The sequence below is a fragment of the Alosa alosa genome, chromosome 4 (genome assembly GCF_017589495.1).
Source record: "Alosa alosa isolate M-15738 ecotype Scorff River chromosome 4, AALO_Geno_1.1, whole genome shotgun sequence".
Lineage (NCBI taxonomy): Eukaryota > Metazoa > Chordata > Actinopteri > Clupeiformes > Clupeidae > Alosa > Alosa alosa.
The window spans coordinates 12,916,682-12,937,841 of NC_063192.1; the positions used below are offsets into that span (position 1 = coordinate 12,916,682).

General features: G+C 39.5%; 2 protein-coding genes across 6 annotated transcripts; both read left to right on the plus strand.

The window, feature by feature from the left end:
- The first annotated feature begins 709 nt into the window (after positions 1-709).
- Positions 710-8,425, plus strand: tnni1a (troponin I type 1a (skeletal, slow)). Of its 2 annotated transcripts, none has more exons than XM_048240927.1 (9): positions 710-795; positions 1,980-2,011; positions 2,128-2,134; positions 2,226-2,267; positions 2,422-2,553; positions 2,804-2,893; positions 3,261-3,437; positions 5,368-5,488; positions 8,279-8,425. In XM_048240927.1, the coding sequence occupies exons 2-8, from the start codon at positions 1,998-2,000 to the stop codon at positions 5,470-5,472; spliced, it is 567 nt and encodes a 188-aa protein (XP_048096884.1). In that variant the 5' UTR covers positions 710-795; positions 1,980-1,997; the 3' UTR covers positions 5,473-5,488; positions 8,279-8,425. The 2 variants fall into 2 exon arrangements, with proteins under 2 accessions (XP_048096884.1, XP_048096886.1); XM_048240929.1 differs by having other exon boundaries at positions 744-795; positions 1,835-2,011.
- Positions 8,426-9,949: 1,524 nt separating this feature from the next.
- On the plus strand, positions 9,950-20,705 carry lad1 (ladinin). 4 transcript variants are annotated; one of them, XR_007193339.1, is made up of 16 exons: positions 9,950-10,094; positions 11,156-11,293; positions 11,469-11,528; positions 12,224-12,587; positions 13,790-13,854; positions 14,040-14,187; positions 14,503-14,580; positions 15,870-15,913; positions 16,302-16,341; positions 16,435-16,478; positions 16,780-16,846; positions 17,533-17,661; positions 17,981-18,070; positions 19,329-19,453; positions 19,526-19,566; positions 19,824-20,705. XR_007193339.1 is itself a non-coding variant. In XM_048240930.1 (15 exons), exons 1-14 carry the CDS (start codon positions 10,057-10,059, stop codon positions 19,428-19,430), a joined length of 1,407 nt encoding a protein of 468 aa, XP_048096887.1. In that variant the 5' UTR covers positions 9,952-10,056; the 3' UTR covers positions 19,431-19,453; positions 19,824-20,705. The 4 variants fall into 4 exon arrangements, 2 of the variants coding, with proteins under 2 accessions (XP_048096887.1, XP_048096888.1); XR_007193340.1 differs by lacking the exon at positions 19,824-20,705 and adding an exon at positions 19,732-19,796; XM_048240930.1 differs by lacking the exon at positions 19,526-19,566 and having other exon boundaries at positions 9,952-10,094.
- The last annotated feature ends 455 nt before the right edge of the window (positions 20,706-21,160 follow it).

Consider the following 21,160-nt stretch of genomic DNA (forward strand, 5'->3'; position numbering starts at 1 on the left):
ATAATATCAATCAATCAATCAATCAATCAATCAATTTATTGTTTAAAGTGCAGAATCACCATGCAACATGGTCTCAATAAACTGTACACAAACAAATTAACAAATAATTCGGGGGAGGGGTTAAGTGAATACAATCAAAGACTAAAGATGCCAGACGGAGCGATATAATCGCCAGCGTACCCATGACACCAAGGCATACAAGACACACAACAAACAAATTAACAAATAATAAAAAGTCAAAAATAAAGGTGGAATCAGATAAATAACGCTATTTCTCTGCTTATGCTTTGATGGAGACGAAAATGCTTGAAGACAATCAAAATACGATGGGCACTATTATTATATAATTATATAAGTCCCTGTCACTAAGATAGAAGAAAACAATGTGATATATCTTCCACTATGATGACTTCAACTGTTCTGAACTTATCCCTCTAGGGATTTTGGGATGCCAGAAAAAGTTTCTGTGCCCCCCCTCACCAATCCCCCAGCCCTGTCTTCTGCCCCCCGTGTGTGTGTGTATGTGTGTGTGTGTGTGAGAGAGAGAGAGAGAGAGAGAGAGAGAGAGATGGAGAGAGAGTAAGGGTGAGTGAGAGTAAGTAAGTGAGTCTGATTCGATGTGTGTTGGAAAGGGAGTTAAAAAGGGGAGAGGGAGAGTGGAGTTTTCTAAAAATACCCTCCACTGGCAGATCAGAAAGACAAAGGGAGCCAATGGTTAAATAGTGGGACACAGTCATTCCCCTCTATTTTGCTCTTCTGAAGACACCCCTGACCAGCATTCCTCTCCACAGAAAGGTAGGATTTTATTGTCTAATGTAATTTTTTTATTTTATTTTAAATGTAATACCCGCTTTCCAGTAGGCCATCTGATGGGAGATCGAATGCAGCTGAATTGATGAGTTACTGTACTGAGTTACACATTACCTGGTTACCGGTATATTTAATGTAATTTGGATGGATTGAGACTTTTCAGGGCAAATAAACCACACAATTCACTTTTTTAAGATGTGTGAATATCTTGACAAATAATTAGAAACATTCTTCTTGTTTTAGGACAAACCAAAACAGCTTAAGGAAATTGAATTTGAAGTTTAGCCTTTATTTGCTATGATACGTTTGCTCTATTCATTTACAGTACAGATTATGTTTTATCTAGTTACGGCATGTCATGCATTAATCTTTGTATGTTCAAATGCAGCATTGAGATTATAATGAATGGACTTGTGTTTGAGAGGGTTTGGTTGTCCTGTAACACTACCCTATACGTACCTGTCCACTGCCAGTACCACAGTAGAGAGGGGGTTCAGAGAGTTAACCACATCTCTAGAGAGTGATGCTGACATTTGTGGCTCTAGAATCAAACCCTGCGCCAGCCCTGTCCATTGTTCATCAGTGTATCTGTCCAGGACAGGCTGGGCATCTATTTCTGGTGTTAGACCACTCCAGATTCCAGAGTGGGAGATAATCCGTGGCACCAAGCAGGTGATGGCAATCTCTCTGGAATTGTTCAAAGTCCCAGGAAAGCCTTTAAACTCCCACATGTCTTTGGGTCAGTTGTGATGGCTTTCTTTTTTAGGGACGGGGGGCTCGATCATTCCAGGATGCAACAACAATTGGTGGAGGATAATGAGCTCTGCATAACTGAAGAGAACATTTCACAACGAAAGACTGTCCTACAAAACATTTATTTGAGTGTGTTCTAATTAGGCTATACAGTCTTTACTCAGGATATTTCTTGACTCAAATGCAAATTCAGACTCATATCTTCTCAGAAGATGAGTTTGGTAACAACAAATATCTAATATCATCTCATATCTCTCTTTTTCTTGACTAGAACTGTTCATTACACATCTTGAAACAATTATGACAAAGAAAAAGATGACATACCTTCCACATGCTTGGTTATTTGGTTGTCCTCATGTGGAGTGCACAGCACCTGTTTGGTGCTGACAGTGATGAAGTTTATTGTTATCTTTCAGTAATCCACACAGTGCAACATGCCAGAGCAACCGTAAGTAGAAATTCTCATACATAAGCTGTATATCTTTTATACATTTTGCTTTTCTATTTGAGAACTGTAGTGTTATCCAAACCTGATTAAGTGTGTGTCTATTTTTCTCTTTACAGCCAAGAGGTAAGTCAGCAATATTTTGATATTTGGAGACAATATTAATATCATAAAATATGTATTTTTATTGAGACAAATATACATCTGTTTTCTCCAGAGGAAGCCAAAGATCTCAGCTTCACGGAAGCTGATGCTCAAGGTATGTAAAGCACATGCTTCCATAACCAGTTACAGGCACTAGAGGGCAGTCAAGTCCAGACTGACTCAGTGAGAAGAGTTAAAAAATGTGAAAAGAATAGCTGCAGTATTATGGCTATGTTGTGTGTGTGTGTGTGTGTGTGTGTACTCTGCAGAGTTTGCTGGTGGCAAAAGCAAAGGAGGAACTTGAGCAGGAGATTCTGGATAAGGAGGAAGAGAAGCAGAGATATTTGGCTGAGAGGGTTCCCCCTCTCAAAACCAGTGGCATATCATTTGCTGACCTGCAGGTAGTTGCTCAAACCACGCTATTCACACATAAGTATCAGCCAATAGGGTGCAAAGGCAAATATCATAAACAAAAGCCTATTTTCAGTTACATTGATTGATTGTTTTGTCAATACTGGGTAGATTTTTCTCCAGTGCACAAATTGAAAGCTTCCAGTTTTGTTAAGCCCAGTGTACTGTATAAAGTCTATCTAGTTTGGGTGTAACTAGCAGTAGGTCTAAGGTAGTCATTGGTTTCCATTGCTTTCTCAGAAACTCTGTGAGGAGCTCCATTCAAAGATTGTTGTTGTGGATGAAGAACGTTATGACATTGAGGCTAAAGTCAATCTCCATACTCGTGAGGTACCACAACTCAAACATCATCCTGCCTGTGCTGTCAATAAAGTTAGAATATAGGCATCCTGTCACAGAATGTATGTCCTTTCTTTACCTGCCATCTTAATTGCCATCTTAATATTTTATGAGCAAAAACTATTGAATTGTAAACTGTAAATATACAGAGCTAATAAAGTGTTGTGGTAATGTATGTAGTTGTACAGTTTGTCACAGTGGCACTGCACTGCATGGAAGTTATAATACAGCTGACTCAATATATGTTGTACAAAAGCATGGCCGTAAATGGCTACTTTATGCTGTGTGCTAGTTATGATATAGACTTATATTCATAATCTTCAGACACATTTTCTTCTGAATGCTAACCACTAAATAGATCAAGGATCTTAACATCAAGGTGCTTGACCTGAGGGGGAAGTTCAAGAGGCCCCCGCTCAGGAGGGTGAGGGTGTCTGCAGACGCCATTCTTCGCTCCCTGCTCGGATCCAAACACAAAGTGTCCATGGATCTCCGCGCTAACCTGAAGTCCGTCAAAAAGGAGGACTCAAAGGAGGTATGTGTGTCTGTGTGTGTGTGTGTGTGTGTGTGTGTGTGTGTGTGTGTGACCTTGTGCATGCCTGTGTGTGTGTGTGTTCGGAATAATATCCTGTAAAACCAGTGAGCAGGGTGCTGTATGTGAGTGTGGTCTTAAATATGATAAAGAGTTGGTGGTTGATACGTTTCTTTCACTTTAATCACTGCCCTCATGCCTTCTGGGTGAACAGTCGACAACAGAAAAGATCATTGTAAATCTCCTCAGATAGGCTACAGATTCTTATAACACACCTGTAATACAATCCCTCTGGTGTTGCATTTGACATCGTCCACTGCCACCCAATCTTGGGCCTGGACTCCACTGAGCATCGCCCAGAGCTTAGCACTCCTCGGAGACACTAATGACATCACTCTCAGATTGTTTGGACACCAGGAGACAGATGGGTTGAAATACAGCATGGGCGCGGCACACAAAGAGACTTGTTCCTGAGGAGTTTTCGTCCCTGCTAGGCGATTATGTGGAGCATAATGTAGGGTGCGGGGAGTGCAAAGAAGGTCAGGCTGCTGTGACAAAAACAGCATGGTGGTTGTGGAGATGTGCTTCTACATTTGCCACTATTTGAGCCAGTTTTTGGATCCAGTTGTTGTTACAGACCTGTCCAACTGGTGTGGAGTTATCTGGGAAATCTTTTTTTATGTCTATTTGCCGACAGCCAGACAAAATAAAACAAACAATGACATGAACGAAAATCCCCCCTTTGTTGCTGCCACCATGGCTGTATTGTGAAATTGTGTTTAAGCAGTTGTAAATAACTGCTAACTGCTAACTAAGTTTTATTTGAAATATAGATTTCTGCATAGTTTTGTGTAGTGTAAGTTGAATGCAATAAAGTATAGCATCAAGGCCTAGAATCCAACAAAGGTCCACATAATTAGGCTGTTTACTGATGTCTTGCAGTGGAAAACATCTTGTCTCGTTCTGGTCCCCAAAGTGGGGCGCCCGGCTGAGTTAAATGACTACCGACCTGTGGCCACATATTATGAAGACTCTAGAGTGTCTGGTCCTTCGGTTCCTAAGGTCAGAGGTCACTGATGCGCTTGACCCCTGCCTATCAGCAGCACATTGAGTGGAGGACGCAGTTCTTTACATGCTCCAGCGGGCCTAAGCCGACATTTCAAGTGCTTTTAACACAATACAGCCCCTCATACTGCGAGACAAATTAGAAGGGATGGGAGTGGATTGCTCCCTGACAACCTGGATTACAAACTACCTGACCGAGCGGCCACAGTACGTCAGGCTTAATAGCTGTGTCTCTGGGATGGTCAGTAGCAGCACTGGTGCTCCACAGGGGACTGTTTTGGCCCCTTTCCTGTTCACTCTATATACAGCAGACTTTAAATACAACTCAGAGTCCTGCCACATACAGAAATATTCTGACGACACAGCTATTGTGGCCTGTGTTAGGGGTGGACAGGAGAAGGAGTACAGGGACCTGGTGGAGGATTTTAGGGACTGATGCAGTAAGCGCTGTCTTCACTTCAACACTGCTAAAACCAAGAAGATGGAAGTGGATTTTAGGAGGCTACGCTCGCTGAGCTGCAGAACAGAACGTTTCAGAAAATCCTTTGTTCGCACTGCAATAAGACTGTTCAATATCTTCTATCTATCACTATTGTGATGCATATCGAGCTTTAAATTGCTGATAAGCTTTATAAGCACACTCTGTACTTTGAAACCTTCTGTAAGTTCATTCTCACTGTTACTGTATCAAGCTCTGGAATACTTAGCCCTAAAGCCTCATCTCAACCTGCTGTTTGTGTTAATATCCACTTTGATCCAATCTGACCGCTTTGCTTTGTTGCCCACCCAATATTTCTACCAGCCAGTATACGCCCGTGGACCGTTCCCCCTAAATTAATAATTTCTTATATCTTTCTTCCTTGTGCAGAAAAGGCCAGTGGAGGATAGTGACTGGAGGAAGAACGTGGAGGCTATGTCCGGCATGGAGGGCAGGAAGAAGATGTTTGATGCGGCCAAGAGTCCAACCCAGTGAGGCTGCTGCACCTGAAGTAAGGAGAGAGTGGTTAGAGAGAGTCACTAGATAATCAGGGTTCATAATCACATAATCACACTGTTTACAACCCCAAATCAGAAAAGGTTGGGGCGTTGTGAATAAAAACAGAATGTGATAATCTGCAAATATCGTAAACTCATATTTTGTTGTAAAAAGGACACAGAAAATCGCAAATTTGACTATTTCATGGAATATATTAATTTTGAATTTAATACCAGGGCAGTTCCGCGCAAACCTGTCACATCCATAACGGATTAGCATTATGGATGTGACAGTTTTGCGTGGAATTGCCGACCAGCAACATGTTTCAAAAAAAGTTGGGACGGGGGTAACAAAATGTTGGAAAAGTTGTGTAATGATTAAGATACAAAAGGAGGAATGTTTCACAACTAATTAAGGTAACTGGCAACATGATTGAGTATGAAAAGGAGCATCCCAGAGAGGCAAGGTCTCTTAGAAATAAAGATGTAGGGGTATTCATCACTCTGTGTTAGTGTTAATTTCGTCAGACGAGACGAGAGGAAATATGTTCGTCAACGACCTTTTTTTTCATGACTAAGACGAGACGATGATGAGACGGCAGGAATGTCCTGAAACACTGACTAAGACTATCTTAAGATGCATTATTGTTGATGAAAAAAGACGAGACTAAAATGTTTTGCATGAAATAAAAACTAAGATAAAATCTCTCTTCATTTTCGTCTACAAAATGAGAAGACAGAATATCTAGCTGTTATGTTTTCAAAATATTCCGTTGATAATGAGTTCATACGCAACAGCTTTCCTGTAGGCTAGTCTATGTGCTGTTGCTGCAACCCTGTGGCTGCAACACGAAACTACATGGAACAAGAACATTGGAGATTTCTGCCAGAGTTAGCAAGCTAACTACCTAAGCTTTATGCCACATACCCAGAAGTTGAAGCTTCTCTCATACAAATTAACATCCCCCAGAATGTCCATACGAAAATGTTCATCAGGTAATGTCAACTATTTAACTAGTTAGACTGATGATGCAAAGTTTGCTAGCAAGTAAGCTAATATGGAAAGTTCGCTAGCAAGTTAGCTATGGCTAAGATGGAGAGTGTTTGGGGAATGTGTTGTTTGGGCGCATATCGCCATCTAGTGAGGCGGAGTAAAACATTAATACTTTGGCCTATGACAGTGTTTCTCAAACTTTTTCAGTTTCAGGACCACAAACTAACCCTAGCTAAAAAAACTACTTCAACAGTAGCCTGTAATTAGTCTACACAATAGGCCTACTCACTGAACCACCTTGCTTATTGTCTTTGGACTTTGCTTATTGTGTAGATTCATACTGTATGATTTAAACTGGCATATCTTACATAGATAGTGTTGCAGAACTGTTTTTACATACAAGTTGGTTCAATATTGCAAACAACTCATCTATATTATATTTTACTACATCTGCTTGCGGACTACTTGGGATAGCTTATGGACCACCAGTGATCCCCTCGACCACACTTTGAGAAACACTGGTCTACTTTATATGACAGTGGTCCAGTCAAATCTTTTACTGTCTATGGTCAAATCCCAGCCGAGCTATAACTGTAGCTCGACTTACCTGTGCATGTAAACATACTGACTGACAAAAAATCAGAATGAGTCATTATAACAGACAAGTAGCCCTGTGGACACACAATATTGTTGGAAAATTGAGATGTGTGAAACACTATTTGACTCAAATGGTAATCAGAAATAATTTGTTATAAAAAAAAAGACTAAAATGTGTTGACTAAAACTGACTAAGACTAACATACCTTTAGTTTTCTTTTGACTAAAACTAGACTAAAATGACGAGACTTTTAGTCGACTAAAACTTGACTAACAAAAATGATATTTCAATGACTAAATATGACAAAGACTAAAAAGGACATTTCGTCACAAGACTAAGACTAAGACTAAATTAAAAATAGGTGACAAAATGAACACTACTCTGTGTAAACCTATGTGGACAAATGATGACACAATGTTATTTTATGCTTCTTAACATGAAATTGTGAAGTATTTGGGGAGTTAATCATCTACAGTCCATAATGTCATTAAGATATTCAGAGAATCCAAAGAAATATTTGTAAACAAGGGATAGAGCTGAAAAACAATATTGGATGGCTTTGGTTTTTTGGACCTCAGATGGCACTGCATCAAAACCAGACCTGTTTCTGTAAAGAAAATCATTGTATGAGCTCAGGAAAACCTGATTACCATTGTCCATGAGCAGTTGGATACTCAATTCAAAAATGGTAGTGTAAACTTTACCATACAACGGCCACAATTGTATGATACAGAAATACTACTGTCTTTGAAACATGCTGCTGGTATCAAAATGAACATATATTTTCCATGATAGTTGAATCATTTTTCATTTTCAACATTTGATATGTTGTCTATGTCATTTTTGCTGCTAAATATGGGTTTATCACATTCTGTCTTTATTTGCATTTTACACAACGTCCCAACTTTTTCTGATTTGGGGTTGTATATTGGGGCATATCTCCACATGCCATTTGCTGTGAAACCATTACATGAAACCAGTAAGCATCACAGCCTGCATTTTAAGAATCTATTTTATGAGGTATCAGAACAAGACAAAACAAAGCACTAACGTTGCTAATCCAATAGGAAAAGTTGTTGGCTGCCCTAACTTTAGGGATTTGATTTAGCACACATCATGATTTATGCCTTAGCTACTTATAGGTTGCTTTGGATGAGAGTCTTTACATATAAGGTTGCTTTGATTTTCATGTCTCCCATTGGTCTTTTGTAGGTCACAGGATTTCCATTGGTGCCAGAAGAACTGATAAGCGTCCATCCAGCTTCTTTTCTGGAACTCACAGTGGACCTTTTTCTTATCTGCCACAGCAATCAAGCTATTTCAGAGTGTCATGTGTCTGTGAATATGATCCAAACTTGATATAATTATACTCATATAAAAAAAACTTGACCTCTTTTTCTATATTGGCTAGTTGGTGATTCATTTATTTATGTGTAAAGCTAAGAATCACAACACATCAAACAGGGGGAATGCTCTGAATAATACAATGGTAACTTCAGGATATCAAAAGCACAGTGACTGGGTGGAACAGTGGCTTCCTAAACCTAAAACAGTATCTATAAAAGGGAATGGTAGAAACCAGCACAAGCCTCTTTTTAGAGGCAGTCTCTTGTGCAAATAGGAAAGGTGTTAGGTAGAAGGCAAACCTGTTTTGCATGGACATTTTAAACCGCTCTGCTAAAACTTCATGACTTCACTGCCTTATCCATTTGCATGCAAAACCCACAGTACAACAGCTGACTACCAAGGAGGTAACGATGGTAAATTGTGATAAGACACACAATGCCAGTTTTCAATGAAGCTGTGACTTCCGTCATGTCTATTTGCTTTGGCCATATCTCAGCATAGGGCCTGCTAGTAATGGAAGCAACATTTGGACAATGCAAATTTGAGCTTTTAATTTCAGCCGCATATATGAGGCTTGAAAGCATCATGGCTGGCATGACAGAGAAAGAGACAAGAAATTGTCAGAGTATGCCGTAAAATATGGAATTCAGAAGCCATGAAGAGCATGGTCAAACAGAACAGCTAGGCCTACTGTATAACTGCATGTGTTGTCATAATGTATTTGATTCTAACATTCACAGTTGTGGATTAGTCACAATTATGAAGATGAGTGAATGAGTCAGTGAGTGAGTAAATGAATGAATAAATGAATGAATGAATGAATGAATGGATGAATGAATGAATGAATAAATGAATGAAGCACATCCACATTCTTTGTTCATTGCTGAGGATATCTCTGATGACAGCATCATTGTCCTATTATGATCCAAGTGTAATTAGGATTTGTGCTATTATCATAATAGAAATCAGCACATTGTGTGTGGGCTTTTTGTAGTCAAGTTGTAAGTGCAGCTATTGTGCTTCTTCGCTCTTTTGAAATCCCCTTCAGAGATGTCCCATACATGAACACATTGACCCGGTCAAAGTACAATAGACACTTATAATAAAGGTGTGGTTCTGAGATGAAAAGTAAACATGACTGAGTCACTGGCTGCTTGACACTATAGATTCTGAACCTATGACCTTAAGTTTATTATTTTTTTCTTTCCTATGAATTCATGGGCACGTTTTCTTAGTGTTTCTCATTTGGCTCTTTTTCTGATTTTCTGATCTAATTTTCATGAAATCACATCTGCATAAAGCCCGATTCTTGTCATTCTTCACAAATGAATTATTTGTGGCTGTTTTTGTTTTGGGAAAAAAAATACTGCTAGTCCACATAACCTCGAACAACTTAAGGGGAAACCATTCAGGCCAATAAAGGAAAATGCCGTCTGATTGCCCAAGTCATAAAATGATTTTGCATTCTATGACATTAACTGCTTTTACAATAGCGCCGTTCGGTCATGTGACCTGCCCAAAGCTGCGGGGTAAAGGTAGATGTGCAGTGTTGTCTTTCGTCGACTACTGACAGGACTTGTTTGAGACACTCCTGCATATGAGAGATTCCAAATACTAAAGTTTTGGATAAAAAAAGAGGAAATATGTCTGTCAGTCGGAAGAATTGGTCTGCACTGTCTAGGTAGGTTGTTTTGCTCTTTTTTACCATCTTTATTGTAGCGCAGGTATTTTATTGGCAGGAGACTTAACTCACAACAAGGAGCTATGCTTGTATTTTGATAAGATTGTGTACATAGTTATAATGCAGCAATTCTGGAAATACTCCAGTGATGGTTTTCTGTTTTAAAATAACGTGAAACACCTAGCCTATTAGGCTACCTGTGGACGTCGGACTGCCAAATGCAGCTTTCGTTTTGTTGCCCTACTTCTGGGTATAGAAGTAGTATTAGAAATCTAATCCACTCACAGCCACAGATAACACATTAATTGTCTATGAATTAATGATTAAAATACTGACTTAATCTGAATTAACGAATAACTTGCGTAATTAAAGAGCATGTCACGTTCGTGCTATTTTAGTCAGCCTGGCTTAGTCAGATTTAACAGATTCAGTTTCGTAAAGGAACACAATCATGTCATTGTGTTGTGAAAAGCTAGAGTTAATTGCCCATACGGTTAGACCACTTGTGAGTATGAAAGCACACCCACGCACAGAGAGCTGAACTTGCGTTTCTCTGACAGGTGTAGCACTTTGTGCAATGATGTAATTTAGTGGAACATTATGCTATGCCACTGTTTTTCACGCTAGACTAACCCTTCAGTTCCAGAGGAGCAAAACATTGAGTGCAGTTCCGCCAGAGGAACTTAACTGCTGGCTGTCTGCAACAATAACAGTTGTTAGAGTGACAAAGTAGCCTATAGATGCAGGATACTCAGAGTTATATGGGCATTTGGGAGATGGTGTGTTTTATGTGATTTTTAAGTAAATAGTATGGCGGTATGTGGTGTCTGAAATAAATGCATTTCATCATTGTACATGTTGTACAATTTGTACATCAGTGAATCAAACAAATCAAAGTGACACTTCATTAAGGAAGGACACATCTGTGTTGGCACAGTGAGCTCCAACAACAAAGCCAATGCAACAATGCAGCAGTGGAAGGGACTGCTTACTTCAACTTACTACAGGTACACCAAATCAACTCACACATGTTATTTTTTCCACCTTTGCTGGGCTCTTAGTCTGGCTCGGCAGTGGACTATGGAGGACGAGGAGGAGCTGGAACGGGAGCGCCGGAGGAAGACGCGAGATCCCAGCGTCAGTGCAGACCCTGATGAAGAGGAGGGCCTTGCTAGTGAGAAGAGCCAAGGCTCCAGGAGGTCAGAAAACATCCATGCATGCAGACTAGTGCAGCTTCGTATTGTTGTGCAATCACATTAACTATTGCTTGATCACACTGAGACACTTTGGGACTATGGAGACTAACTTTGGGAAATGTAAAGGATGTATTTACTGAAATCGTATAAATTGCTGTTGGGCTCTCTGACCCTATAGAATGGATGTCTCAGAGCTTCTTGGTACCAGGAAGCAGGGCCACTTCAACACAAGCAAACAGTGAGATGTGTTTGTCTGTTTGAGAACAATGCATATTCATCACAATTTTGTAAACATATAAAGGAAAAGGGACACTCCTTATTAGGGCTGCAACAATTAATTGATTATTCGATTAGTTTTCAACTATTAAATTAATTGGCAACTATTTTGGTTATGAGTTAATCATTGTGTGTCATTTCTAAAAGAAAACACCATAAAATCTTTGATAACAGCTTCTTTACTTAAACCTCTTTTACAGTAAACTAAATGGACAAAACAAGGCATTTGGGATGGGCTTTTGGAACACTGATGACATTTTATCAATCCAATAACTAATTGATTAATCAAGAAAATAATCAACAGATTAATTGAAAATAATCGTTAGTTGCAGCCCTACTCATGCACACAAGATGTATATCCTTTATAGGCAAATGCTATAGTGTGTTGCTGTGAAGGCATATTCCTATAGTTCAGGGGCTCTATCAGCAGGGGCCCCAGAAATCTCGTACATCTCTGGGGAATTGATATTTAATGTAATAGTGCACCAGGTGTCGCAACTTGCCAGCTGAGCTAGCTGGCTAACATTTTTGGTCAAAGTTAAAGAATGTCACATTCATTGATGCTTTATTAGCATGACTATTTAGATACATTGCAGCCAAACCACAAATAGCAATAAACAATGACTAATTTGTGATGTATTACTTAATGCCCATCAGTGCGAGCAGTGCCCAGCCGGAGCCTTCTGACCAAGGAGACAAGGATGAAAGTGCCATGCAGGAGGACTTTGTGGAGATGCTACGCCTGCGCGACGAACGGCGGAGGGCCCGGCACGTGGAGACGCTGCGGCGGCAGAAGCAGGAGGAGGAAGAGGGGCCAGAGGAGGGCGGTCCAGAGGCCCAGCCCAGGGTCGAGCTGCTGGGGGACGTGGACCTGACGGAGGCCCTGATCAACCCCCTCCGCATCCTGCTGGACCGGGACAGACCTACCAGCCCCACAAGCCCCAAAAGCCCCGCTAGTCCTGCCAGCACCAGCAGCTCCCACAGCAGGAGCCAATCCAGCCACTCCACTGGGGAGGCTCAGGTGAGGGAGGCGTACGTCTGGTCATACATTTGTAAACACATTTGTAAATATATTTCATCAGGTGAGGTGAGGGAGTTGTACGTCTGTACACATTTGTAAAAATATTTCATCAGGTGAGGGAGTTGTACGTCTGTACACATTTGTAAACATGTCAGGCTCCTTGCAATCTAATTGTAAACATGTTTCATCAGTTAGGAAGCTAGATGTTTTCTAACAGTGCACGATTTGGCTTCTGATCTGGAAAGTGCTTTGGTCTTCTTGTCAGAAGCATCTGGGGGTAGATGCTGCTTCTGTGAGCATTAAGCAGTCATATGGGTTGTGTAAGCTTCTCAGAATCTATGTTGTTTTGACCTTGTTTACACTATCAAATGTATCAGTGGGAAAGTACATAACACATTGCATAATGCATCTGCATAACCACAACTGCTTTGTATAAGTTACTGTGTAACTTATGGGTGTAGTTTACCTAGATGATAATGTTTTAAATGTAAAGGAACACATCACAGTTTCAGACTCATTCTGATGCTACTCTGAGTTATAATATGGAGATTGAAGTCTCTGACATTGCCAGTGCACACCCAGAACACTTGATATTGCACTGTGTAACATTGTTAATCGTGTATGATTGTGACCCTTTTAGTCAATTTAGGACTCTGTACCATCTTAGCACTAAATGGTGTTGAATATTGACACCAAAGGGCATAGATATAAATTATTCCACTGTGTTCCTTTAAGGACGTATGGTTGCACAATGACCAAGTTCTTCAGCTGTGATACAGTGTATCATGTCAGGCTCCTTGCATTCGAATTGTTTAAAAAACAGATCAAGCCGTGAGTTGTTCCTGTGTGACTCGACAACTCTGTCTTGTGTTATCTGCGTCATGCCCTGTGGTGTGCAGACAAGGCAGGGTTAGTGTGTCAGGTTAAATTACATGAGGTGTGTGAGCTTCCCACTCTTTACTCCACACCTCACCTCCCTCAGAGAGGCAGTTATCTGCTATACCACCCACTGAGTCTCTGTGTTTAATCATCTACACCATTAACAGAGAGAACAAAGTCAGGGGCCATGATGTGAATGCACCGCAAGCATGGGAGGCACTATTTGGGTTATGGAAAACAAAAGCATTTCTCAAACAGTTCAATGTCTTTAGGTGAATTTCTTCATTTTTATTTATTTTATTTTATATTTCTGTTCTAAATAGAATGAAAACAGAAATGCAAATTCAGACCAGTCAACTCCAACGAAGACGTCCAGGAAGTTTGTCAGGTAATGTGTATTTCTCAGTACCTCCACAGTTGACACAATTTGATAGTGCCAAGCTCTGCCCATTAATATTACTATTCTTTATCAGCTTTTGTTTGAAGCCACCTTTGTCCAGTACAGAGTCCACCAACACACCCATAATGATCAATTTCATTTGTTCACTTCTCCTGTTTTATGTGTCTGCACAGCTCCTTCTCCATCTCCTTTGACAAAAGCCCGGCGGCGTCACCGCCACAGAGGCTCGTTTCTCCCCTCAGCCCCAGAAGTGCACCCCAGAGGCCATTCAGCCCCACTTTTGGGGGCGCCCAAAGCCCCACGCAAAATGGGGATGCCGAGGTCAGTATCATGTATTCAGATGTTTCAAAGTCAACAATCTCTGAGTTTAAAACTGAAGTAAAGTAATTGAAATGGCTACTGTAAGGCCTGTGAAATGTAATTGCATAACCACCAGTAAGTTTGATATGCATTCAAACATTAAACTGTTTAGTGAGGTCACTGTCACTCCCTTCAAGCCTTTTGTAGTTCACCTTCTGTCACTTGAATCTTGAAGATATAGCACCCCCTGGAGGTGAATTCTATAGTTCACATGTTAGCAAATGACTGTGGTGAGGTGAATATTATGATGAAGGAATGTGCTTTGTCTCCTGACAGAATAGCACAGCTGCCAGCATTGAGACCACAACCAAACCTGCCTTTACAAGACAAAGTTCTAGAACCACCTCCTTCAGGGTAATTGCAACACAACACCTTAAAATAATGGCTTCAAACTTATTTTGATATCACACTGACTTACAGCAAGCAGTATGGAGTCTCTGATTTTGCCGATGTGTGCACAGAATGCCTGTGATTAAACATAATGTGATGTTTACTTTTAGTAAATTTTTTAGCATTTACTTTTAGTAATTTAGCTGATGCTTTTACCCAAAGTGACTTACAAAAAAGGAAAACAATCAATGTATAGTGCGACAAGGACATGTTAGTGCAGCAATAAGTACTACTCACATGGAATCAAGTGATAGTTCTAGAAGAGGCATAGTCAGGTGGTAAGTGCTAGAATTAGCATGTGTAGTTGTTGGTAGTGCTAGAAGAGGAGGTACTATCTGAAGAGTTTGGTCTTCAGGAGTTTTTTGAAGATAGTTCTGGTAGGAATTGGTAGCGCGTTCGACCAACGGGGAACTACAGATGAGAAAAGTTTGGATTACCCAACTGTAATGTTGTTGTCATGGGTAGTAGCATGGCCCTTTTTGATGGTTGTAGACAAATTTGGTAGGCGGCGGTGGTGGTGGTGGTGGTGGTGGTGGGGTGCCGGCGTAGTGGTTAGTGGTTAAGATGCTGGGCTAGCATGCAGTAGCCAGAAAAGTTGTGGGTTCAATTCCCAGCTTCCATCGCTGTGCCCTTGAGCAAGGCACTTAAGTTCTTAAGTCAATGGCCCTTGTAATATAATTTACATACGTAAGTTGCTTTGGATAAAAGTGTCTGCTACAGTAAATGAATAAATGTAAATGTTTTGTCCCATTTGAGTACGTTGAATGGAAGACTGCATTCTTGCTTACAGTAGTGTTACCTTATTAGTATGTCACACTGTAAAACAACAGAAAATAACTTAGTCAAGCCATGTTATTGCTTTGACTTGACTTGAGTTATTTAATGTTTCAGCTTTATGTATCAGTCAAAGCAACAACATGACTCAACTGGGTTCTGTTCAGTGTGCTATTCTGTTTATACAGCAGCACTGCAGTATCCAAGTATAGACAGCCTCTGTAATGGTGTGGAGACTGCAGGCCGTATCTCATTATCAAGAATTTGCCTAGGTCAATGTGTGAACAAGAAATATCATTTAAATCATCTGTGTTTGATGCTTGAAACATCAATATCCTTCTGTTTAGCTGTATATGGCATTGCCTCACTCGTCAAAGGCATGTGGTTCATATTTGCCTATGTAAGCACGCAAATGCAACATTAAATGAGTTTATTCTCCATTCGGCAATACAGTACATCTGCTTTTTGTTTCATGTCAGTTGCTGAAGAAGCAAGAGGAGCAAAGCATGCCATTGCAACGGAGGTAACGTAACTCACTTTCACATTTATAACATCGGTTGTAGGCCTACTGTACTGTACTTGAAATACATAATTATTGAACGCGTATCTACAGTAGCCTACAGAGTTACAAAGAGTTTACATTAATGCACTGCTCAAGGTGATATTCAATTAATGTAATTGCTACAGTATGCTGGGGGCATCAAATGTGTGTGTTTGATGTACTGTATGATAGATAGATAGATTGATAGATAAATTATTTATCCCCAAGGGGAAATTCATGAGTTGATATGCAACTTATTATGCATATAATGTATGTATAATAAGTTGCAGTCTTGAATGTTTTGAGACTCCATAAAATGTGAAGTAACTCTACATTTTGCCTTATCTGTCATGTTCATTTACCTCAACAGCGCAAGTGTTCGGGTCACAAGCAAAATTGAGTCCAACAAGGTAGAGAGAGCTCTCTCTTTCAACATGAGGCATATCGCTGCATGTTTTAAGCTGGGTTTGTTCTGTACATTAACAGATAACTCTTTTTCTTAGAGTCCGAATCAAGATGAGCAACAACAGTCACCGTTTCAGAGAAAGTAAGCTCTTCTTTTTAATAAAAATAACAGAAAAATATACAAGTAATGTGTGTAATACGACTGCAGCATTAAATAGGGTTGATGCTAGATGCAGCAATGCTTTTTGTTTATTGAACAACAATTGTTTTATAATTATAAATGTGTCTGGGGACTTAAGTGTATGATCAGTTATAGTGGGGTCATTGCTTGTGTACTTACATCACACACTTTTTGTATTTCATCTGTTAAATGTGTGTCCTTAATTTTGTTGCTAACAGATTTTCTGATGTATAAATGTTTGTTTTTGGTGCTAATTGCTCAGCTCTAAACAGAGAATATCAGCTCGTTCAATCCAAGAAAAAATGGAGAGACTTGCCCAGGCTTCACAGGTGTGTTTACGTTTTTATACTGATTCTCTATCGGTTATGTGATGTTATGTGATGTGATGTGATGTGATGTGATGTGATGTGATGTGATGTGATGTTATGTTATGTTATGCTATGCTATGTTATGTAAGGGATAATGTATAGAACGCCTGTCATTATTGGGAAAATAAGTCCCGACAGGGCGAACCGGACCCAGACGCGCAGCGGAGGGGTCTTGTTCCGCCCTGAAGGGACTTATTTTCCCAGTAATGACCTGAACATGAGGACATGAAATTTAAATGTTATTCAACTTCCAGTCCTTGCATAGTGATATGCAAGACGTATCAGAAGCACAAAACCCGTTGCCATTGACAGCGGTAATTATATGTTTGCAGCGGTAATTAGATGAAAATATTTTACCGTAGAACTTTGGGAAATCCCATTCAAGCCAATGGAGCGTTCTACTTGCCTTGTGAAGAGCCGTGTAATAAGTTATGTTATGTTATGTTATGTTATGTGATGTTGTGTTATGTGATGTTATGTTATGTTATGTTATGTTATGGTTTTGCTTTTATTGATTGTAAAGTACTGTGGTAAACTGTTGTTTTTAAATGTGCTTTATATATAAATGTATATTGGCATTTGAAGTGACACTGATTCATTGAATCAGTTCATTGTATAATTGATTTTCATCGATCTCTCTTTTATAGAAACAAACAAGTAAATCCCCCTATCAGCCAGAGAGGACTCTGTTTCTTATGGATGAAGTCTTAAGAAAGAAGAATCTGTTTGAGAGTGAACAGCCAAAGGGACAGAAAGAGCCTGGAATGGGCAGACAGGTAGCACAGCTTTAACAAAGAGTATCAAGCAAACTATACATTTTTACTTAACATGTTTGGTTAATGACGACATTCTAAACTGATAGATGAAACGTAGATACAACACCCATCTTGTTTTCTGTTTGTTGATATGTTTGTTTTCTGACTGATGGTTTATGCAAATATCAGTTTGTTTGTATTGGTATCCATACAAAGGCAATACATTAGTGTGACTCTCTCTCTGATCAGTCAGTGATCTAAACAGTCATTTTTTTTACTAATGCTCAAATTATCTGTTGGGCAAGTACTTGCAATCATTGTGGTTTTGTCACTCATTTAGGATTTTCGCAACTTTTCATCTGGAATTTCTGACCGGATTAATCGCTGGCTGCAGAAACAACCAAAGCCTAGCCCTACTTCCACCACATCTGTAAGTATTTATGCTAGTCACTATGCTATACTAGTATACAATAGGCCTACTAAAGGCCTAATATGCATTGTTTTAGTAAGGGATAATGTATAGAACGCCGGTCATTATTGGGAAAATAAGTCCCGACAGGGCGAACCGAACCCCAACGCGCATCGGAGCCTGAAGGGACTTATTTTCCCAATAATGACCGGCGTTCTATACATTATCCCGCTTATTACACGGCTACTTGCCAAAACAAAACAATAAACTCCCCACGATATGACTATTTAGCCTATATAGCCTAGGCTATAACCTATTTGTTACTGTTCATCGTGGCTTTTGCTGAGAAACAAATAGTTTGCAACAACACGCAAACATTCTTTAGAACACAGCTGATCAACCGTCTGCTTTTCACTTTTGAATGAAGTTCCAGTAGTTGCAGAGTGATATGAAAGACCTGAATTAGAATCACAAACTCCGTTGCCATTGACAGCGGTCATTATTCTTTTCAAAGGTCCTCTAGTCGAAAATAATGACCGCTAAAACTTTGGGAAATCCCATTCAAGTCAATGGAACGTTCTACTTGCATTGTGAAGAGCCGTGTAATAATATGAAATATGATATGATTTTATCTTTATTAATAAATGCCTGATAGACCAGCTAGAGGGCACTGTTACTCTGTTTTCTAAAGGAAGTCCTCTGAAGGGTAAGGCGGAGTTCACATTGTACGCGCAAACGGCAGTGCTGCACTATGAAACACAAACACAAATCTTTGGGACATTACCTCAACCAAGAGCAACTTAGCGTGCAATGTGAAGTCCCCTTTAAATGAGGCATGAGTGACAAGTCAGCCAAGCATTACTGAAAATCATGAACATCCGGGATGTAATCATTGCAAAAGTCCATTATTGATCAGATCTTATGTACAGTATGATACAGGAAGCTGAAGAACTGTATATCTTGTAATAAGATATATGCAAAATTGTAGTTCCTACTATCCCAGTTTTACAAACATATGTCTATTTGAGTGAAATGTACTTATGTAGGTTGATTGAGATTCATTATTGAAAATTTTTAGTTTCTCACACAGTATTCACCTGTTTGTTACTAAAGACTTTTTTTTTTATCTCTATATACCGTTAATATTTCTGAGTATAATTTAGAGAAGTACACATTGCTTGTAACATCATTGTTTTTTCTAAAGATAGATATGAACCATTCCAACCAATGTTCCAGAAATGTCCAAAATGCTTTACTGATGTTGCAATTGTCCCTCCAGGACCTGAGGAATGTGGACATCTTAAGCAAGAAGATTCTCTTTGAGCGGGGCAAGGACGAAAGGCCATTGTCTCCTGAACCGCACAGCAAGAGCTCAAATTAAGAGAAAATGCCACCACCTAGACAGTAAGTGCCATATTCAACTTTCCTGTCTATTTAGTAAAAACAAAAAACCTAATGCTATGTTGCTTACTCTAGCTTTGCAAAGGAATGTCCTCGAAAGTGTGTATTGTTACTAGGTAAGTACAGGTTGCTTACCATGTTTGAATTATGGTCTACTGTTTATGTTTGTAATTATGGGGTGCTAAAATATATTTACATTGTATTTTGGACTGCATAATGATCATGACATAAACACGACACTATAAATCCTTTCAACTGGAGCTATATATCTGCTTTTGCAGATGCTTCAGCGTGAGTGCACAGAAAAATCCTTTGGAATCTTTGAGAAGTTGTGTTGCCTGGAAGTGAAATGTGTTGGGTATTTCTCTCATAGGACTCCAGGATTCACAGGAACACAGTCTGACCACTACAGAGGACCAGCACTACTGATTGTACATTTTAGTGAGGAGTTTTGACCATGTCCACTTCTACTCCAAAATAATACTTTTAAATGGCTTGTACACCATTACTGCATGATGTGGTACACACTTACATACATGATGGGGTTGATGAGGTACATACATGCATACATTCATATATTTCCTTTGTTTTAAGATACACTTTTGTCAGAGACTGAAAAAAAATACAAAGCACACTAAAATATCCATTGCATTCTGAGATTTATCCTAAATATCATACTCTGACTCTGTTGGTTAAATACAGATAATGGCTCTGTTAATGTAATCTTTTCAAAGAAAACTGCCCCCAGTCTTTAATGCACTTTCTGTGTATGCATTCTTCTTCAGCAGAAGTGTTTGTACTTTAGCAAACTAGCAAACACTTTTTTTGGAAAACAAAATAATGTACATTCATTTCAGTAGTGTAATGAATGCAAGGCTTTCTTTAAAATGTACAGTTTGCCATTTTCTTACAAGAACAGGAAGAATGATGATTTTGCTGATTCATTAATTATCAATAAGATATTTTAAATTAATGGCAGTCTAACATATGTCTAACCTGCACTCTTAATGCTCATAAATTACATACATTACATACATTACAAGCTATCTCTCTGACTTCTCATCATTTAATTACAACAACTACAGTGCAGTATGTGTGATAGGAAGCATCAGATCACACTGAGGCCTGTTGATTAACACAAATGACAACTCTCAGATATTGTTTATGAGTGTGCCAATGCTATATGTTTACTTTCTTACTTTCTATATGGAGGTGTTTAGTAAATAATAATAAACTATATTTTCGAAAATTTAAATACAGAGTTTTGTTTCCCAAGGCTTTATATATATATATATATATATATTTCAAGTATAAAGTTTATATATAAGTTTCATATAAAAGTTTGTTTGCTAAATAGGCCTACTTTGAATCATGTTAATGTCTGAGTGTCTGTGTCAGTGTTTCAATGTTTTCTCAACAGATTGGGGTGTTATATATACTATATATATACTCTTTTGATCCTGTGAGGGAAATTTGGTCTCTGCATTTATCCCAATCCGTGAATTAGTGAAACACACTCAGCACACAGTTAACACACAGTGAGGTGAAGCACACACTAATCCCGGCGCAGTGAGCTGCCTGCTACAGCGGCGCTCGGGGAGCAGTGAGGGGTTAGGTGCCTTGCTCAAGGGCACTTCAGCCATGCCTACTGGTCAGGGTTCGAACCGGCAACCCTCCGGTTACAAATCCGAAGCGCTAACCAGTAGGCCA